The sequence below is a fragment of the Schistocerca serialis genome, chromosome 8 (genome assembly GCF_023864345.2).
Source record: "Schistocerca serialis cubense isolate TAMUIC-IGC-003099 chromosome 8, iqSchSeri2.2, whole genome shotgun sequence".
NCBI classification, from domain to species: domain Eukaryota; kingdom Metazoa; phylum Arthropoda; class Insecta; order Orthoptera; family Acrididae; genus Schistocerca; species Schistocerca serialis.
In genome coordinates, this window is record NC_064645.1 from 273091610 (window position 1) to 273109265 (window position 17656).

The 17656-nt window shown below is 46.7% G+C and overlaps 1 protein-coding gene across 3 annotated transcripts in view; it reads right to left on the bottom strand.

The window, feature by feature from the left end:
- The window catches only part of LOC126416382 (uncharacterized), an 822286-nt gene that overhangs the window by 240279 nt on the left and 564351 nt on the right, over positions 1-17656 (bottom strand). For all 3 annotated transcript variants that reach the window (XM_050084062.1, XM_050084061.1, XM_050084063.1), the window contains one exon: positions 10542-11282. In XM_050084062.1, the coding sequence (XP_049940019.1) occupies positions 10542-10899 (358 nt within the window). In that variant the 5' untranslated portion in view covers positions 10900-11282. The remainder of the gene's footprint in view (positions 1-10541; positions 11283-17656) is intronic.

Below are 17656 nucleotides of genomic sequence, written 5' to 3' on the forward strand. Positions count from 1 at the left end.
ACTGGCACGGTATCTTGTAAATTTATCTGTTCACCTGGCGCCACCACTGTACAACAGAAGTAAGGGGTCGCTTTTTCGTAACACCGTAATTGCCTTCTATTGCGACGCGTAAGTTTGAAATCTGGTTCAAAGGTACGACCTTCCACTGCAATGGTTTTAAAAGCGTGCCGCCCTGCGATGTCACGGTCGGGCTCGGCGACGCATCAAACAGCAAGGTGTCGGCACATGCGAAAAAAAAGGCTAGCACTAAGAAGCTCATGTGGCGTGTAATGTTGGCTAATGATGTAACATTGGCACCAAAGTTCAGCACAGTTCTGTAGACGTGTCACACGATGGATAGGTCGTCACAGCGCTCTTACCCACATTTAACCCCTTCCTTTGACGTCTCTGCGAACAGGTCAGTACCGCGACACCTAGCGTTAAAATCAGGGTTTTTTCTTATGGGTGACACAGGAAAACATTTGAGACACACTACCGCTCAGAATCGACACGAGAAGTCCTCAGAGGGTGGCACGGAAGACGTCATTGAGACCACAGCCTTCCTTGGGGCGTTGATTCCCACACATTTCGTGGTCGAAAACGACCGTTAGCAGTGTGATGAGCAACAGGGAGATCTTTCAGGCAACTTTTTGACACTGCTGATACCCTCGAACGTTTCAACCCTTCTCTAAGGACATGTTGGGGCTAAATTCCCAACGAACGTGATCGCACCTCTTTGGACTGCACTGCAACAGCAGCTTTTACCCTCGCGTGCAGGTTGGAACCACTAGCGACCGTTAGACGAAATTTGAACGTGAATGAAGCAGCAAAACGCATTTATGCCTTTTCTACCCTCCTGTTTCCCGCCTTCCTGTGGCGTAATCACGCGGGAATGCGAAGGTAACACGCAATATGCTCTCAATTCGGCAACACCCTCGGTGCCACCCACGAACCTTTCTTGAACTCGTTAGAAATATATCTTCAGAAATTTCTACACCAAACTGGCATTGCGGCTGTTCTAGCGCCTGACGGTTAGGCAACCCTTTTGGCATCCCTTGGGTGGGGTGCGAAATCATCCTGCAAACGTTCCATTTTTGTTTCTGCTATCGTATACTTTTGCACCAGAGTGAATTTCCACTGTTAATTATTGTACACGTTTCTAGCATTTGTAGACTTAGAGCAAGCTTTTGACACTGTCGAATGGAACACTCTCTTTCAAATTCTGAAGGTGGCAGGGGTCAAATACAGGGAGCGAGCCGGCCGCTGTGGCCGAGCGGTTCTAGGCGCTTCAGTCCAGAACCGCGCTGCTGCTACGGTCGCAGGTTCGAATCCTGGCTCGGGCATGGATGTGTGTGATGTCCTTAGGTTAGTTAGGTTTAAGTAGTTCCAAGTCTAGGGAACTGATGCCCTCAGATGTTAAGTCCCACAGTGCTTAGAGCCATTTGAACCATTTTTGAACAGGGAGCGAAAGGCTATTTTCAATTTGTACAGAAACCAGATGCAGTTATAAGGGTCGAGGGGTAAGAAAGGGAAGCATTGGTTGGGAAGGGAGTGAGACAGGGTTGTAGCCTCTCCCCGATGTTATTCAATCTGTATATTTAGCAAGCAGTAAAGGAAACAAAAGAAAAATTTGGAGTAGGTATTAAAATCCAGGGAGAAGAAATAAAAACTTTGAGGAAGAGCAGTTGAACGGAATGGACAGTGTCTTGAAAGGAGGGTATAAGATGATCATCAACAAAAGCAAAACGAGGATAATGGAATGTAGTCGAATTAAATCGGGTGATGCTGAGGGAATTAGATTAGGAAATGAGACACTTAAAAGTAGTAGATGAGTTTTGCTATTTGGGGAGCAAAATAACTGATGGTGGTCGAAGTTCAGAAGATATAAAATGTAGACTGGCAATGGCAACGAAAACGTTTCTGAAGAAGAGAAATTTGTTAACATCGAGTACAGATTTGTGTGTCAGGAAGTCGTTTCTGAAAGTATTTGTATGGAGTGTAGCCATGTATGAATGTGAAACGTGGACGATAAATAGTTTGGACAAGAAGAGAATAGAAGCTTTCGAAATGTGGTGCTACAGAAGAATGCTGAAGATTAGATGGGTAGATCACACAACTAATGAGGAGGTATTGAATAGGATTGGGGAGAAGAGGAGTTTGTGGCACAACTTGACTAGAAGAAGGGATCAGTTGGTAGGACATGTCCTGAGGCATCAAGGGATCACCAATTTAATACTGGAGGGCAGCGTGGAGGGTAAAAATCGTAGAGGGAGACCAACAGATGAATACACTAAGCAGATTCAGAAGGTTGTAGGTTGCAGTAGGTACTGGGAGATGAAGAAGCTTGCACAGGATAGAGTAGCATGGAGAGCTGCATCGAACCAGTCTCAGGACTGAAGACCACAACAACAACATTTCTTTTTTGTTTAATTGTAGAGACTGTTTCTGTTCAGAAACACAACAACACCCGATGTATGCAGGGAGAAACCGAAGACCACTAACAGGCTTGGAGGGTTTGTGATGGGTGTCTTGAACAAACTGAGGATAGGAATCCATGACTGGGAACGCAGTCCATCGACGCTACAGAGCTCCTGCTACCAGCCCACCCATTTGACAGCAAGCTTGGGTTGTAACGCTGACGCCTCTGCCACTAGGGTGCTTGGCGGTCTCTGTAGTTTGTGGCAGGTGTGGAAGTTTTCATGTCCATTGCGAGGAGTTCCACTTGCTATCCGTCAGTATACGAACTCAACTTTCCCACCACAACGGTGGTATAGCAGTGGGTTTTGACCATTAAAAGTTTATTCATAAGTACCTCTCCGGTTTTAGAAGATGACTGCATGCTGCATGAAAACTAATGTACAGAAGTAGGACACACATCAGAGAACAGAGCAACTCTACAAGTTTTCACTCACTTTTTAGAGGCTCAATATGGTTACCGTTTGTGGTGCAGGAAATGTTAATACGTGCAGAAGAGCACAAGTGTGATATTAATTGAAATTGCTGCTGCTGCTGCCTGGGAAGGCACAACGACAACTGCGAGCTATGCTTTGGAACTCTGTTCACTGGGTTGCCTACCTCCAAGTGTGAATAATTTGACGCGACATTACCGAACGGATGAAATGTCTGTATCAAGAGCGCTTATACCATAGCTTATTTTTGCGGCCAGCACAACCAGTATAACCACATGCAGACATTGTCTTATCTTACATGGAGATGTACAAATCCGACTAGCGACGAATATTTTGGTAGCAGACCAAAGAAGCATAAGAAACTTGAAGGGGAGGGGGGAAACAGATCATCGCAAACATGTGTCATAGAGCTAAGGCATTCAAATTTAAGCTAGTTTTATCGGAAAGCGATTGAAAAATGAAACTTCCTAACATGCAACATGAACAAGCCTACTTCAGATGGGACATCACACATGCAGTGTGCAGAAAAAAATCTTCAGCCTTAGAAATGAGTTTGAATCAATCTTTTGCAGATTGTAAGTTACTGAAAAACAACTTTTCTTTGTTCTCTTGCATTTTTACATAATATCGGTATCCACTCAAATGCAAACAGACGTAGATGACATCCAACGTGATTCAGATTTGAAGACAAAATTGAGTGGAGTTGGTGAACCTGAATTTTGTAAATATTTCACTGCCAGGTTTGAAAATACCCAAAATTTTGCATATGAACTGATTTCTATCTTTGGAACTACGTATATACACGGCTATTTTCAATTATGGAAGGAGATAAATCTCCTATCAGATTCAAAATTTCAGGCATTCGCTTTGTCTGTTCACACACGCAAATGTACACACACACACACACACACACACACACACATACACACACACACACACAGAGAGAGAGAGAGAGAGAGAGAGAGAGAGAGAGAGAGAGAGAAAGAGAGAGCAATAGCAGACGCTCTTGTTACCACCAGATCAAAACAAAAGACGAATGCATCCCGCAATACCGAAACAAATTGGAAGCTGGCATTGAACATACACAACATAAAAAAGCGAATCGCGTTTGCTCTTAATAAGACTTATTACAGTAGCAAAATGCGGTGTACTTGTATAAAAGCGACAGCAAAAAAAAAGAGTCCATAAAACAAAAGAAAACTTCTGTATGTCTTGTAACTTTCATGCAGTTGTCTTCTCGATGTCCACTTATGAATAAATAACCCTGTATGACTTCGACGCCCTGTGACGACGCTGAATAACGTTTCTGGGCATGGATTCTAGAAGACACCAAGCTCTCAAAGACTCAAACATTTTCTTAAGGCAACTATTAACAGCATCAATGGCTCTGAGCACTATGGGACTTAACATCTGAGGTCATTAGTCCTCTAGACTTACAACTACTTAAACCCAACTAACCTAAGGACATCACACACATCCATGCCCGAGGCAGGATTCGAACAGCATCAATATACACAAAAAAGATGCACCACGAAGAAATCACGCGAAGGGAACGAAATCGGTAGATGCGATGTATATGTACAGATAAACAAATGATTACAATTTCAGAAAAATTTAATTATTTATTCAAGAGAATGAGCACAAATCGACCAATTCAATAGCACACTGGTCCGCATCTGTCCGTTACGCAAACAGTTATCCAGCTTAGCAGGATTGATAGGGTTCTTGGATGTCCTGGGGGATACCGCGCCAAATTCTGTCAACTGGTGCCTTAGACCGTTAAAATCCTGAGACGATTGGAGGGCCCTGCCCATAAAGTTCAATAGTTCTCAGTTGAGGAGAGATACGGCAACGTTGCTGGCCAAGATAAGGTTTGGCAAGCCCGAAGACAAGCAGTAGAAACTCCTCCGTGTGTAGGCGGGTGTCATCTCCCTGAAATGTAAGGCTAGGATGGCTTGTCGTTAAGAACAACAAAAGGGAGCATAGAATATCAACGACGTACCGCTGTGCTGTAAGGGTGCCGCGGAAGACAACTAAAGTGGTCCTGCTATCACTCCTGGTTTTCGGGCAGTATGGCGGACGACAGTGAGGTTGTATGCGACTGCTGTGCGGGGCATCGTTAGGCACATCTTCGCGGGTCACAGGGTTTCATTTCAAAGCAGCCCTCACCACTGAAAAAAATTCTACTCTGTGGGTTTACAGGCCGAAGGACAGAGTTTTTTTCAAGAGGACATGCAACAACTCATCAACCAATGCCAGCCGAATAAATGCTTGCATAAGGGCCAGAGATGAACTGTAACACCCCACCCGTCACATATGTGGTTTTGGCGTGTGTCCACCCCCGCTAATTGACTAACAGATCAACAGAGAGTGAAAAACTGCCGCAATATCGGATAACGCAAAGAAAGTAATAAGGCCTTGTGACTCCTGACTGAACTGCGGTGGCAGTGTTGACATTAATTGATTCAGAATTGATCCCTTTTAATTAAAAAGGGCTGCACATTGATGTTATATTCAGCTATTGAACACCAGATGCAAATGTTGAACATAAAATTAATTAAGAAAGTGACATGGGATTTCAACAACTTGATTGAAAACTGATGCAGTCGATTAGCACAAATTTATCTTAACTCCCGACCTTCAATCATCACATTACATGACTCTCCTAACAGGCAGTTAGTTTACATGGGGTAAAACGCGATAAATCAAAATCAATTCCTATCGACCGACCCAGGCGTAATGCGAAGTGCGAGAAGAATTCTACAATACACGGCCCATGAAATCCTCTTTGAAACTTTGCCGGCATGATCGCACAAATTAATCAGTAGCCGGAGCGGGCGCAATATCACCGAATTCAACGTGGCGGGGCGACGTCGTTGTGTGGACGTCGGCCGACCTCGTGGTGCTGCACGGCTGCGCTCGTCTATTCACTCCTAGCTATCTTGCTCAGTACATAGCTGAACGAAAACTTCTATCTCCAAGCTCAATCGCTCCGTTTGCTAAGCCATAAACTACAGAGATGCTCACTCTCTCTCAGGCAAGCTGAGTAAAGAACGCCACGTACACACTCTAGGCAAGCTGGGAACGGAAGACCTCTACGGAGACTTCTGCCAGTCCGCTCTTCGCCTCGGTTTCCCCTCCAGCAAAATCACTTACGCCAATTGCAGTGCAAGTCGCGTTAATGCCTGCTCTGGGAAGTGAACAAATTCCCACAAAATTTCCCTTCCTCTCAACTTTTGCTATTTAGCTCCTCCCAGGCCACCCATCAAGGTTAGCATCTGCACAAAACACCAATTTTTCCGAAATTCTGACTCCCAGGAGAGTACTTCAAATTCCTCGGTGCTATGTTCCCATCGGAGGCCGGCGTATTTCATTTTGTCACTCTCCACCTGATTTACTTTAGATTCTGCGGACCGTGAATTCAGCGTGAAGTTGCTATAGTCACGAACATGCATATTTCGGCCTCTGTTGACCGCTCCACCGTAGCTTTGCACGGCTATCTCGCATGCTTCATTCAAAACGGGACGACGGACATTTATCAACAGGTGTACACGTTCTCCGTCTGCTTCCTGGTACACCAGCATGAGGTCAACCACCCCCTCACTGTCACTCATCTTACGGCAGCTGGAGCCCGTGCCCCGTTACTGCTTTCTCAGAGTTTGAGCCGCTCTAAGCTTCCTATTGTCACTTCCCTTCGCCGCTCTCCAGCCGCGCACCGCTACCCAGCCGTGGTCAACTCTGAATACTTCCCTGGGATAAACTAGCCTCCAGTAAATCGACGCGTTTCCACAAAGTTTTCACGTCGCATGAATTACTTTAAAACCATCACCAGACATTAATTATTCCAATACGTCCATACTGTACCCTCTACAAGATGCATTCTGCCTTGTCAGTCATTTTTGTTCAGCCCTACTATTCGCTCAACGTGAGTTCGATGATCTTTAATGACTTCATGTAAGGGGCATAGTTCATGCCATCTTACAGAACCAACACGAAACTGAGTTGCTCGATTTGTGAAGCTCTTTCAGTCGAGTGAATCATCCAATTTCTGTGACATTGTGATCAATTGTTTGTCTGTACATGTACAGAACATCCGATTCCAGATATTTTTTTTCCTCTTGGAGCGTATTTGGTAAAGTGCGTGATAAACACAGTGCTGTCTTGAAAACTACACTAATGGCCATTATAATTGCTACACCACGAAATCCGCAGCTTGTGGTCGTGCGGTAGCGTTCTCGCTTCCCACGCCCGGGTTCCCGGGTTCGATTCCCGGCGGGGTCAGGGATTTTTCTCTGCCTCATGATGACTGGGTGTTGTGTGATGTCTTAGGTTAGTTAGGTTTAAGTAGTTCTAAGTTCTAGGGGACTGATGACCAAGGATGTTAAATACCATAGTGCACAGAGCCATTTGAACCATTTACACCACGAAGATGACGTGCTACAGACGCAAAATTTAACCGACAACAAGAAGATGCTGTGATATGCAAATGATTAGCTTTTCAGAGCATTCACACAAGGTTGGTGCCAGTGGCGACACCTACAACGTGCTGACATGAGGAAAGTTTCCAATCGATTTCTCATACAGAAACAGCAGTTGACCGGCGTTGTCTGGTGAAACGTTGTTGTGATGCCTCGTGTAGGGAGGAGAAATGCGACGTTTCCGACTTTGATAAAGGTCGGATTGCAGCCTATTGCGATTGCGGTTTATCGCATCGTGACATTGCTGATCGAGTTGGTCGAAATCCAATGACTGTTAGCAGAATATGGAATCGGTGGGTTCAGGAGGGTAATACGGAACTCCGAACTGGATCCCAACAGACTCGTATCACTAGAAGTCGAGATGACAGGCATGTTATCCGCATGGCTGTAAAGATCGTGCAGCCACGTCACGATCCATGAGTCAACAGATGGGGACATTTGCAACACAACAACCATCTGCACGAACAGTTCGATGACGTTTACAGCAGCATGGACTATCAGCTCGGAGACCATGGCTGCGGCTACCCTCGATGCTGCATCACAGACAGGAGCGCCTGCGATGGTGTACTCAACGACGAACCTGGGTGCACGAATGGCAAAACGTCATATTCTCGGATTAATCCAGGTTCTGTTTACAGAATCATGATGGTCGCATCCCTGTTTGGCGACATCGCGGTGAACGCACACTGGAAGCGTGTATTCGTCATCGCCATACAACTGGCGTATCACCCGGCGTGGTAGTATGGGGTGGCATTGGTTACACGTCTCGGTCACCTCTTGTTCGCATTGACGGCACTTTGAACAGTGGATGTGTTACTACCCGTGGCTCTACCCTTCATTCGATCCTTGCGAAACTCTACATTTAAGCAGGATAATGCAAGACAGCATGTTGCAGGTCCTGTAGGGCCTAACTGGATACAGAAAATGTTCGACTGCTGCCCTGGCCAGCACATTCTCCAGATACAGGGTGTTTCAAAAATGACTGGTATATTTGAAACGGCAATAAAAACTAATCGAGCAGCGATAGAAATACACCGTTTGTTGCAATATGCTTGGGACAACAGTACATTTTCAGGTGGACAAACTTTCGAAATTACAGTAGTTACAATTTTCAACAACAGATGGCGCTGCAAGTGATGTGAAAGATATAGAAGACAACGCAGTCTGTGGGTGCGCCATTCTGTACGTCGTCTTTCTGCTGTAAGCGTGTGCTGTTCACAACGTGCAAGTGTGATGTAGACAACATGGTTTATTCCTTAGAACAGAGGATTTTTCTGGTGTTGGAATTCCACCGCCTAGAACACAGTGTTGTTGCAACAAGACGAAGTTTTCAACGGAGGTTTAATGTAACCAAAGGACCGAAAAGCGATACAATAAAGGATCTGTTTGAAAAATTTCAACGGACTGGGAACGTGACGGATGAACGTGCTGGAAAGGTAGGGCGACCGCGTACGGCAACCACAGAGGGCAACGCGCAGCTAGTGCAGCAGGTGATCCAACAGCGGCCTCGGGTTTCCGTTCGCCGTGTTGCAGCTGCGGTCCAAATGACGCCAACGTCCACGTATCGTCTCATGCGCCAGAGTTTACACCTCTATCCATACAAAATTCAAACGCGGCAACCCCTCAGCGCCGCTACCATTGCTGCACGAGAGACATTCGCTAACGATATAGTGCACAGGATTGATGACGGCGATATGCATGTGGGCAGCATTTGGTTTACTGACGAAGCTTATTTTTACCTGGACGGCTTCGTCAATAAACATAACTGGCGCATATGGGGAACCGAAAAGCCCATTGTTGCTGTCCCATCGTCCCTGCGTCCTCAAAAAGTACTGGTCTGGGCCGCCATTTCTTCCAAAGGAATCATTGGCCCATTTTTCAGATCCGAAACGATTACTGCATCACGCTATCTGGACATTCTTCGTGAATTTGTGGCGGTACAAACTGCCTTAGACGACACTGCGAACACCTCGTGGTTTATGCAAGATGGTGCCCGGCCACATCGCACGGCCGACGTCTTTAATTTCCTGAATGAATATTTCGATGATCGTGTGATTGCTTTGGGCTATCCGAAACATACAGGAGGCGGCGTGGATTGGCCTCCCTATTCGCCAGACATGAACCCCTGTGACTTCTTTCTGTGGGGACACTTGAAAGACCAGGTGTACCGCCACAATCCAGAAACAATTGAACAGCTGAAGCAGTACATCTCATCTGCATGTGAAGCCATTCCGCCAGACACATTGTCAAAGGTTTCGGGTAATTTCGTTCAGAGACTACGCCATATTATTGCTACGCATGTTGGACATGTGGAAAATATCGTACTATAGAGTTTCCCAGACCGCAGCGCCATCTGTTGTTGAAAATTGTAACTACTGTAATTTCGAAAGTTTGTCTGCCTGAAAATGTACTGTTGTCCCAAGCATATTGCAACAAACGGTGTATTTCTATCGCTGCTCGTTTAGTTTTTATTGCCGTTTCAAATATACCGGTCATTTTTGAAACACCCTGAATCTCACCAAATGAAAACGTCTGGTCAATGGTGGCCGAGCAAGTGGGTCGCCACAATACGCCAGTCACTACTCTTGATGAGCCGGCAGGAGTGGCCGACCGGTTCTAGGTGCTACAATCTAGAACCGCGCGACCGCTACGGTCGCAGGTTCGAATCCTGCCTCTGGGATGGATGTGTGTGATGTCCTTACGTTAGTTTAGGTTTCAGTAGTTATAAGTTCTAGGGGACTGATGACCTCAGCAGGTAAGTCCTATAGTGCTCAGAGCCATTTTGCACTACTCTTGATGAACTGTGGTATCGTGTTGAAGCTGCATGGGCAGCTGTACCTGTGCACGGTATCCAAGCTCTATTTGACTCAATGTCCAGGCGTATGAAGGCCGTTATTGCGGCCAGAGGTGGTTGTTGTGGGTACTGATTTCTCAGTATCTATGCACCCAAATTGCGTGAAAATGTAATCACATGTCAGTTCTAGTACAATATATTTGTGCAATGAATACCCGTTTATCATCTGCATTTCTTCTTGGTGTAGCAACTTTAATGGCCAGTAGTGTATTTGTTCATAAATGGTTTCGGTCACTGATCATCTTCAGAGAGGAAAAATATCTTTTAGAGAGAGAACATGAGGAGACAGTGAGGCTTTTAGAGACGAAGACTGCGGCCTACCTGTGTAGGAGGCGGGCAGCACGAGCGCGGGCCCCTGCACCTTGGGCGCGCGGGCGGCGGCCGCGAGGCTGCGCGCCTGCACCTTGGCGCTGCGGTACTGGCGGAACAGCAGCAGCGGCTGCGGCTGCGGGCCGGGCAGCCAGGAGACGCGCACGACGCGCGGCAGCGAGTACTTGTCCAGGAAGTGGCGCGGCGTGAGGCGCTCGCTGGCGCGCAGCTCCAGGCTGGCCGACAGCGGCATGCGCGCCGCCGCGGCCGCGGGCGCCGGGTGCTGGTGCGTGTACGTCGGCATCGTCGTCGAGCGCCGGCCGCCCGACGAACCCGAGCTGCGCCCGCTGCGCCCCGAGATGGACGACATCCTGCCGGGTTGCACTCCCGCCCCTCAGAGCCGCATTTCCGTCCGCACCGGCACTTCCGTCACCCTCGCCGACGGGGCAGTTCCGACTTCACGACAGGTCACCGGCAGGCCGACGAGCGGCAGCGTTCTCGCGACTGCACACCGCGCACTCTACTCCGAAACCCGTCTCCGGTAGATCACCAGTCCCGGCCAGACTGACCATCTCATTCGCCACGCACTGCACCCTCTCCTCGAGAAATCACATCTCGACACTTCCTCTCGCGGGGAGAGAGTCGAGACTTATTTCCCACAGTACGCGGGCGCGCAGCGATGTCTCCACTCTTCCGGTCCCTCCGGTTGCACACAGCTGTCGCTGTGGGGATGAGGCCGGGCGGCGTCGTGTCCTGCGGGAAGAAAGCAGGCGCTTAGTGTCATGTAGGAGGCGTAGCGACGCCATAGCGGGCGCACAATGGCTGGCGGCTTCCTGCAGGGGCTCACGACCACCGTCCGCATGCGGCGGGCGAGCCGCGCTGCTCCCGACAAGGCAGCGCAGCGCGTGACGATATGTCGCCACCGCGATCGAAGGCGCTGTCCGCTGCACGTGCTGTCAAGCACTCAACGCAGTCGCTCAACAGCACCAGCACAGCGTAGCCCAAAAATGTTGTCATTTCAATAGATTATTCCATCGCTTTTTGGTAGAAATATTTCATACAAAGCCTGTGTCAAAGCCTTTCTGTCAAACGTCTACACTTAACAGATCTCGATACTGGGAAGATGGTTCAAAATCGTTCAAATGGCTCTAAGCACTATGGGACTTAACATCTGACAAGGGAACCTCCCCATCGCACCCCCCCCCCCCCCCCCCGCACATTTAGCTATAAGTTGGCACAGTGGATAGGCCTTCAAAAACTGAACACAGATCAGTCGAGAAAACAGGAAGAAGTTGTGTGCAACTATGAAAAAAATAAGCAAAATATACAAACTGAGTAGTCCATGCGCAAGATAGGCAACATCAAGGATAGCGTGAGCTCATGAGTGCCGTGGTCCCGTGATTAGCGTGAGCAGCTGCGGATCGAGACGTCCTTGGTTCAAGTCTTCCCTCGAGTGAAAAGTTTACTTTCTTTATTCTCGCAAAGTTATGATCCGTCCGTTCGTTCATTGACGTCTCTGTTTACAGTAATAAGTTTAGTGTCTGTGTTTTGCGACCGCACCGCAAAACCGAGCGATTAGTAGACAAAAGGACGTGCCTCTCCAATGGGCACCGAGAACATTTGATCGCAAGGCCATAGGTCAACCGATTCCTCCACAGGAAAACACGTCTGATATATTCTATACGACACTGGTGACGGCATGTGCGTCACATGACAGGAATATGTTGTCGACCCACCTAACTTGTACACTTGGCAAATGGGTAAAAAGATTCTTGTACCTTGCCCGATGTAGGTTTTCTTGTGGATGTGATAATCACTCCCAAAAAAGTGATGAAAAAATAAGAGTTTGTCACATAAACTGCAACAAATGAATGCAACAGTTTCACAGTCACACAGTTTTCCCTGTGCTCTGTCAAACATGTTTTTAACGTTTTCAAATTTTTTCCGTGTCTAGACCGTCAAATCCTGGATATGTCCAAGCAAATCGGAACATGTCCTGGAATTCTGCAGAGCGAAGTTGATTATGTTTGAGTACCTGAACTTTGATAATTGTCTGAAAATAAAAAATTGAAACTTTTCAGCCGAGGGAAGACTTGAACTAAGGACCTTTCGTTCCGCAGTTGCTCACGCTAACCACGGGACCACGGTGCTCCTGACCTCAGAGTATCCTTGATGTTGCCTATCTTGCGCATGAAGTACTCAGTTTTATATTTTGCTTATTTCTTTCATAATTCCACACAACTTCTTCCTGTTTTTGCGATTGATCTGTGTTCAGTTCCACTGTGCCAACTTATAACTAAATCTGAGGGGGGTGCGATGGGGAGGTTCCCTTGGGAGGTCATCAGTCCCCTAGACTTAGAACTACCTAAACATAACTAACCTAAGGACATCACACACATCCATGCCCGAGGCAGGACTCGAACCTGCGACCGTAGCAGCAGCAGCTGCTGAAGCTCCTAGGACCGCTCGGTCACAGCGGCTGGCCTACTGGGAACAACTTCTGTCAGAGACAAAATGTTCGCTGACACTATCCAGCGATCCTACGCGTCCCTTTGTATTGGTTTTGTTGGGTTGGGTTGTTTCGGGGAGAAGACCAGACAGCGAGGTCATCGGTCTCATCGGATTAGGGAAGGACGGGGAAGCAAGTCGGCCGTGACCTTTCAAAGGAACCGTCCCGGCATTTGCCTAGAGCGATTTAGGGAAATCACGGAAAACCTAAATCAAGATGGTCGGACGCGGGATTGAACCGTCGTCCTCCCGAATGCGAGTCCAGTGTGCTAGCCACTACGCCACCTCGCTCGGTGCTGACCTGAGGTCTATGAGACTGGCGACGCACCATCAGATTTTCGGAAAAACATCACCCACGCAATTCCGAAGATGGCAACAACAGATATGTGCGAGAACTATCCCATAACCAGCTTAACAGCTCATGCATCCGAGCTCCTGACAAGAATAATATACGGGAGAATGGAAAAGAAAATTCAGGGTCTATTAAATGACGATCAGTTTGACTTTACGAGAAGGGAAGGTACTCTGAGTCAGTTCTGACGTTGCGCTTCGCAGTGGAAACAACGGTCGAGAAAAATCAAAACACGCTTATGCGGCACATCCAACTGGTAAAAACGTTCGACAATGTAAATGGAGAAGTGAGCTACAGGGAAAGGGAAGTAATGTACGCACAATAAGTACAAGAACGAAGAGGAAACAAAAGATTGGAAGACAAAGAAGATCAAAAGGGGTGCAAAACAGGGATGCAGTCTTTCACCCCTACTATTCAATCTATACATCAAAGAAGCAATGAGGGTAATACAACGAACATTCTAGAGTGGGATACAAACTCAGGGTCAAAGGGTTTCAACAGGATTCGTTGATAACATTGCTATCCTCAGTCAAGATGAAGAATAAGAGAGTCCGCCTCGTACATGAGGGATCACCGCAAGAAATTGCTAACCACAGGGGACCGGGTTCGATTGCCGCCCGGGTCGGAGACTTTCCCCGCTCGGGAACTCGGTGTTGTGTTGTCCTTGCATTCAGATCGTCGCAACTGACTCGAAAGTCACCTCAAACACGCTGTCGTATCGTCTTTTCACTCAGACAGCTGTATGGGCACGAAGCGAAAGCCAATGAACTGAAATAATAATATAGTCAATAGATTACAAAATATGTTAAATGGAATGAACAGTCTAATGAATAAAGAACATGGACCGAAAGCAAATCGGAAAAAGATCAAACTAATGACAAGTAGAAGAAATGAGAAAAGCGAGAAGCTTAAAATCAAATCTGTTGATCACGAAATAGACGAAATTAAGGAATGCTACTACCTTGGATGCAAAATAATCCATGACGTACGATGCAAGGAGGACGTAAAAAGCAGATTAGCACATCCAAAGGGGGCATTCCCAGAGAAAACTGCTATTACCAAATACCGGAGTTAATCTGAGAAAGAAATTTCTGAGACTGTATGTTTAGAGCACAGCATTGTATGTGTGTCAATTGTGGACTACAGACAAAGCTGAACATTGACAACACAAGAGTTTCAGACGTAGTGCTATAGAAGGATGTTGAAAATTAGGTCGACTGATAAGGAATGGGAAGGTTCTCCACGAAATCGGCAAGGAAACAAACATATGAGAAACAGTGACAAGAAGGACAGGGTGATAGAACATATGTTAAGGCATCAGGGAATAATCTCCACAGTACTGAAGGAGTTGTAGAGGGGAAAATCTGTAAGGGAAGACAGATTGGAATACATCCAACAAATAATTGAGGACGTAGGTTGGAAATGACGAGTTTAACGCAGGAAAGGAATTCGTGGCGGGCCCCATCATATCAGTCTGAACACTGACGACCCAAAACAAAATGCCCGTTAGAGGTGGCAGGATGTCATCACTCTCTTGCGTGTTACCTGCGATGCAGTCTTCTGCTCCATACGAAAGTGGTAAGGCCCATCAAAACTAAAATTCCTGATTCGCTTCTAAAATACCTTTCTCCTCTTAGACACACTCATTCTTAAGGTATTATTGTTGAAAATCACTATCAGTTTAGTGGGGTAGGTAGTATGCAGCACACCTGGTTAGTAAACGCTGCTGGTTCGGTGAAATTTAATCGTCTCAGGGCCGTCGAGTACTATAGGAAGCCCAGAGTCGCTGGTAAGCATCATCGAACATTTTGCCCCTAACGTCGTTTATCGCCCCTCGACGTCTGATGTAAAGGCTTTGAAGCACCTTGTATGAGAGTGTAAACAAAATATATAGAGTTTTCTTACAAAGCAAGGAATATTAAGGTTCAGTGTCTCATTACAGGCCTATAACGAAGAGAAAGAACACAGTCCAATGAATCTACATCAGTAAACACCTAAATCGGTTAATCGGTACCGGTTGCAGGTTGTCTATCTAATGGCTTCAATGGGCAACAAAGATTCGATTTTTAGTAATTCAAATAGTTATTGACCAAATTAAAAAATTTAGAATGCTCTCATAATGTACTCATTGACAGGTACAATCTAATGTTGAAAGTTTAACAAAATGGTTGGTTCAAATGGCTCTGAGCACTATGGGACTTAACTTCTGAGGTCATCAGTCCCCTAGAACTTAGAACTACTTAAACCTAACTAACCTAAGGACATCACACACATCCATGCCCGAGGCAGGATTCGAACCTGCGACCGTAGCGGTCACGCGGTTCCAAACTGACGCGCTTAGAACCGCACGGCCACACTGGCCGGCGAAAGTTTAACACAGCAAATCAATTATTACTGTTAGAAACTGTGTATACGCCTTGACGTAGCATAACTCAACGCGCAGATTACCCGGATTACATCCACCTATTATTTGATAACGACAGCACATCGCGAGAAGAAACTTTATAGCTACACTGAAGAGCCAAAGAAATTGGTACACCTGCCTAATACCGTGTAGGGCCCCCGCGAGCACGCAGAAGTGCTGCAACACGACGTGACATGGACTCGACTAATGTCTGAAGTAGTAATGGAGGGAATTGACAGCATGAATCCTGCAAGGCTGTCCATAGATCCGTAAGAGCAGGAGGGGGTGGAGATCTCTTTTCAACAGCACGTTGTAAGGTATCCCAGATATTCTCAATAATGTTCAGGTCTGGGGAGTTTGGTGGCCAGCGGAAGTGTTTAAACTCAGAAGAGTGTTCCTGGAGACACTCTGTAGCAATTCTGGACGTGTGGTGTGTCGCAGTGCCCTGCTTAAATTGCCTAAGTCCGTCGGAATGCACAATGGACATGAATGGATGCAGGTGATCGGACAGGATGCTCACGTACGTGTCACCTGTCAAGACTTGTATCTAGACGTATCAGGTGTCATATCACTCAAACTGTACCCGCCTCGCACTATTAGAGAGAATGCACCAGCTTGAACAGTACCCTGCTGACATGCAGGTTCCATGGATCCATGCGGTTGTCTCCATAACCGTACACGTCCATCCGCTCGATAAAATTTGAAACAAGACTCGTCCGACTGGGCAACATTTTTTCAGCCATCAACAGTCCAATGTGGGTGTTCACGGTCCCACGCGAGGCGTAAAGCCCATATCGATGATGTTTCATTAAATGGTTCGCACGCTGACATTTACTGATGGCCCAGTACTGAAATCTGCAGCAATATGCGGAAGGGTTGCCTTTCTGACACGTTGAACGATTCTCTTCAGTCGTCGTTGGTCCCGTTCTGGCAGAATCTTATTTATGCCGCAGTGATGTCGGAGATGAGACGTTTTACCGGTTTTTTGATATTCATGGTACACTCGTGAAATGGTCGTACGGGAAAATCCCCACTTCATCGCTATCTCGTAGATGCTGCGTCCCATCGCTCGTGCACAGACTATAACACCACGTTCAAACTCACTTCAATCTTCATAACCTGCCATTGTAGCAGCAGTATCCGATCTAACAACTGCACCAAACACGTGTTGTCTTATACAGGGTGGTCCATTGATCGTGACCGGGCCAAATATCTCACGAAATAAACATCACACGAAAAAACTACAAAGAACGAAACTCGTCTAGCTTGAAAGGGGAAACCAGATGGCGCTATGGTTAGCTCGCTAGATGGCGCTGCCATAGGTCAAACGGATATCAACGACGTTTTCTTTTTTTAAATAGGAACACCCATTTTTATTACAAATACGTGTAGTACGTAAAGAAATATGAATGTTTTAGTTGGACCACGTTTTTCGCTTTGTGATAGATGGCGCTGTAATAGTCACAAACGTATAAGTACGTGGTATCGCGTAACATTCCGCCAGTGCGGACGGTATTTGCTTCGGGATACATTACCCGTGTTAAAAGGGACCGTTTACCAATTGCGGAAAAGGTCGATATCGTGTTGATGTATGGCTATTGTGATCAAAATGCCCAACGGGCGTGTGCTATGTATGCTGCTCGATATCCTGGACGACATCATCCAAGGGTCCGGACCGTTCGCCGCATAGTTGTTATTTAAGGAAACACGAAGTGTTCAGGCACATGTGAAACGTCAACCACGACCTACAACGAATGATGATACCCGAGTAAGTGTTTTAGCTGCTGTCGCGTCTAATCCGCACATCAGTAGCAGACAAATTGCGCCAGAATCGGGAATCTCAAAAACGTCGGTGTTGAGAAT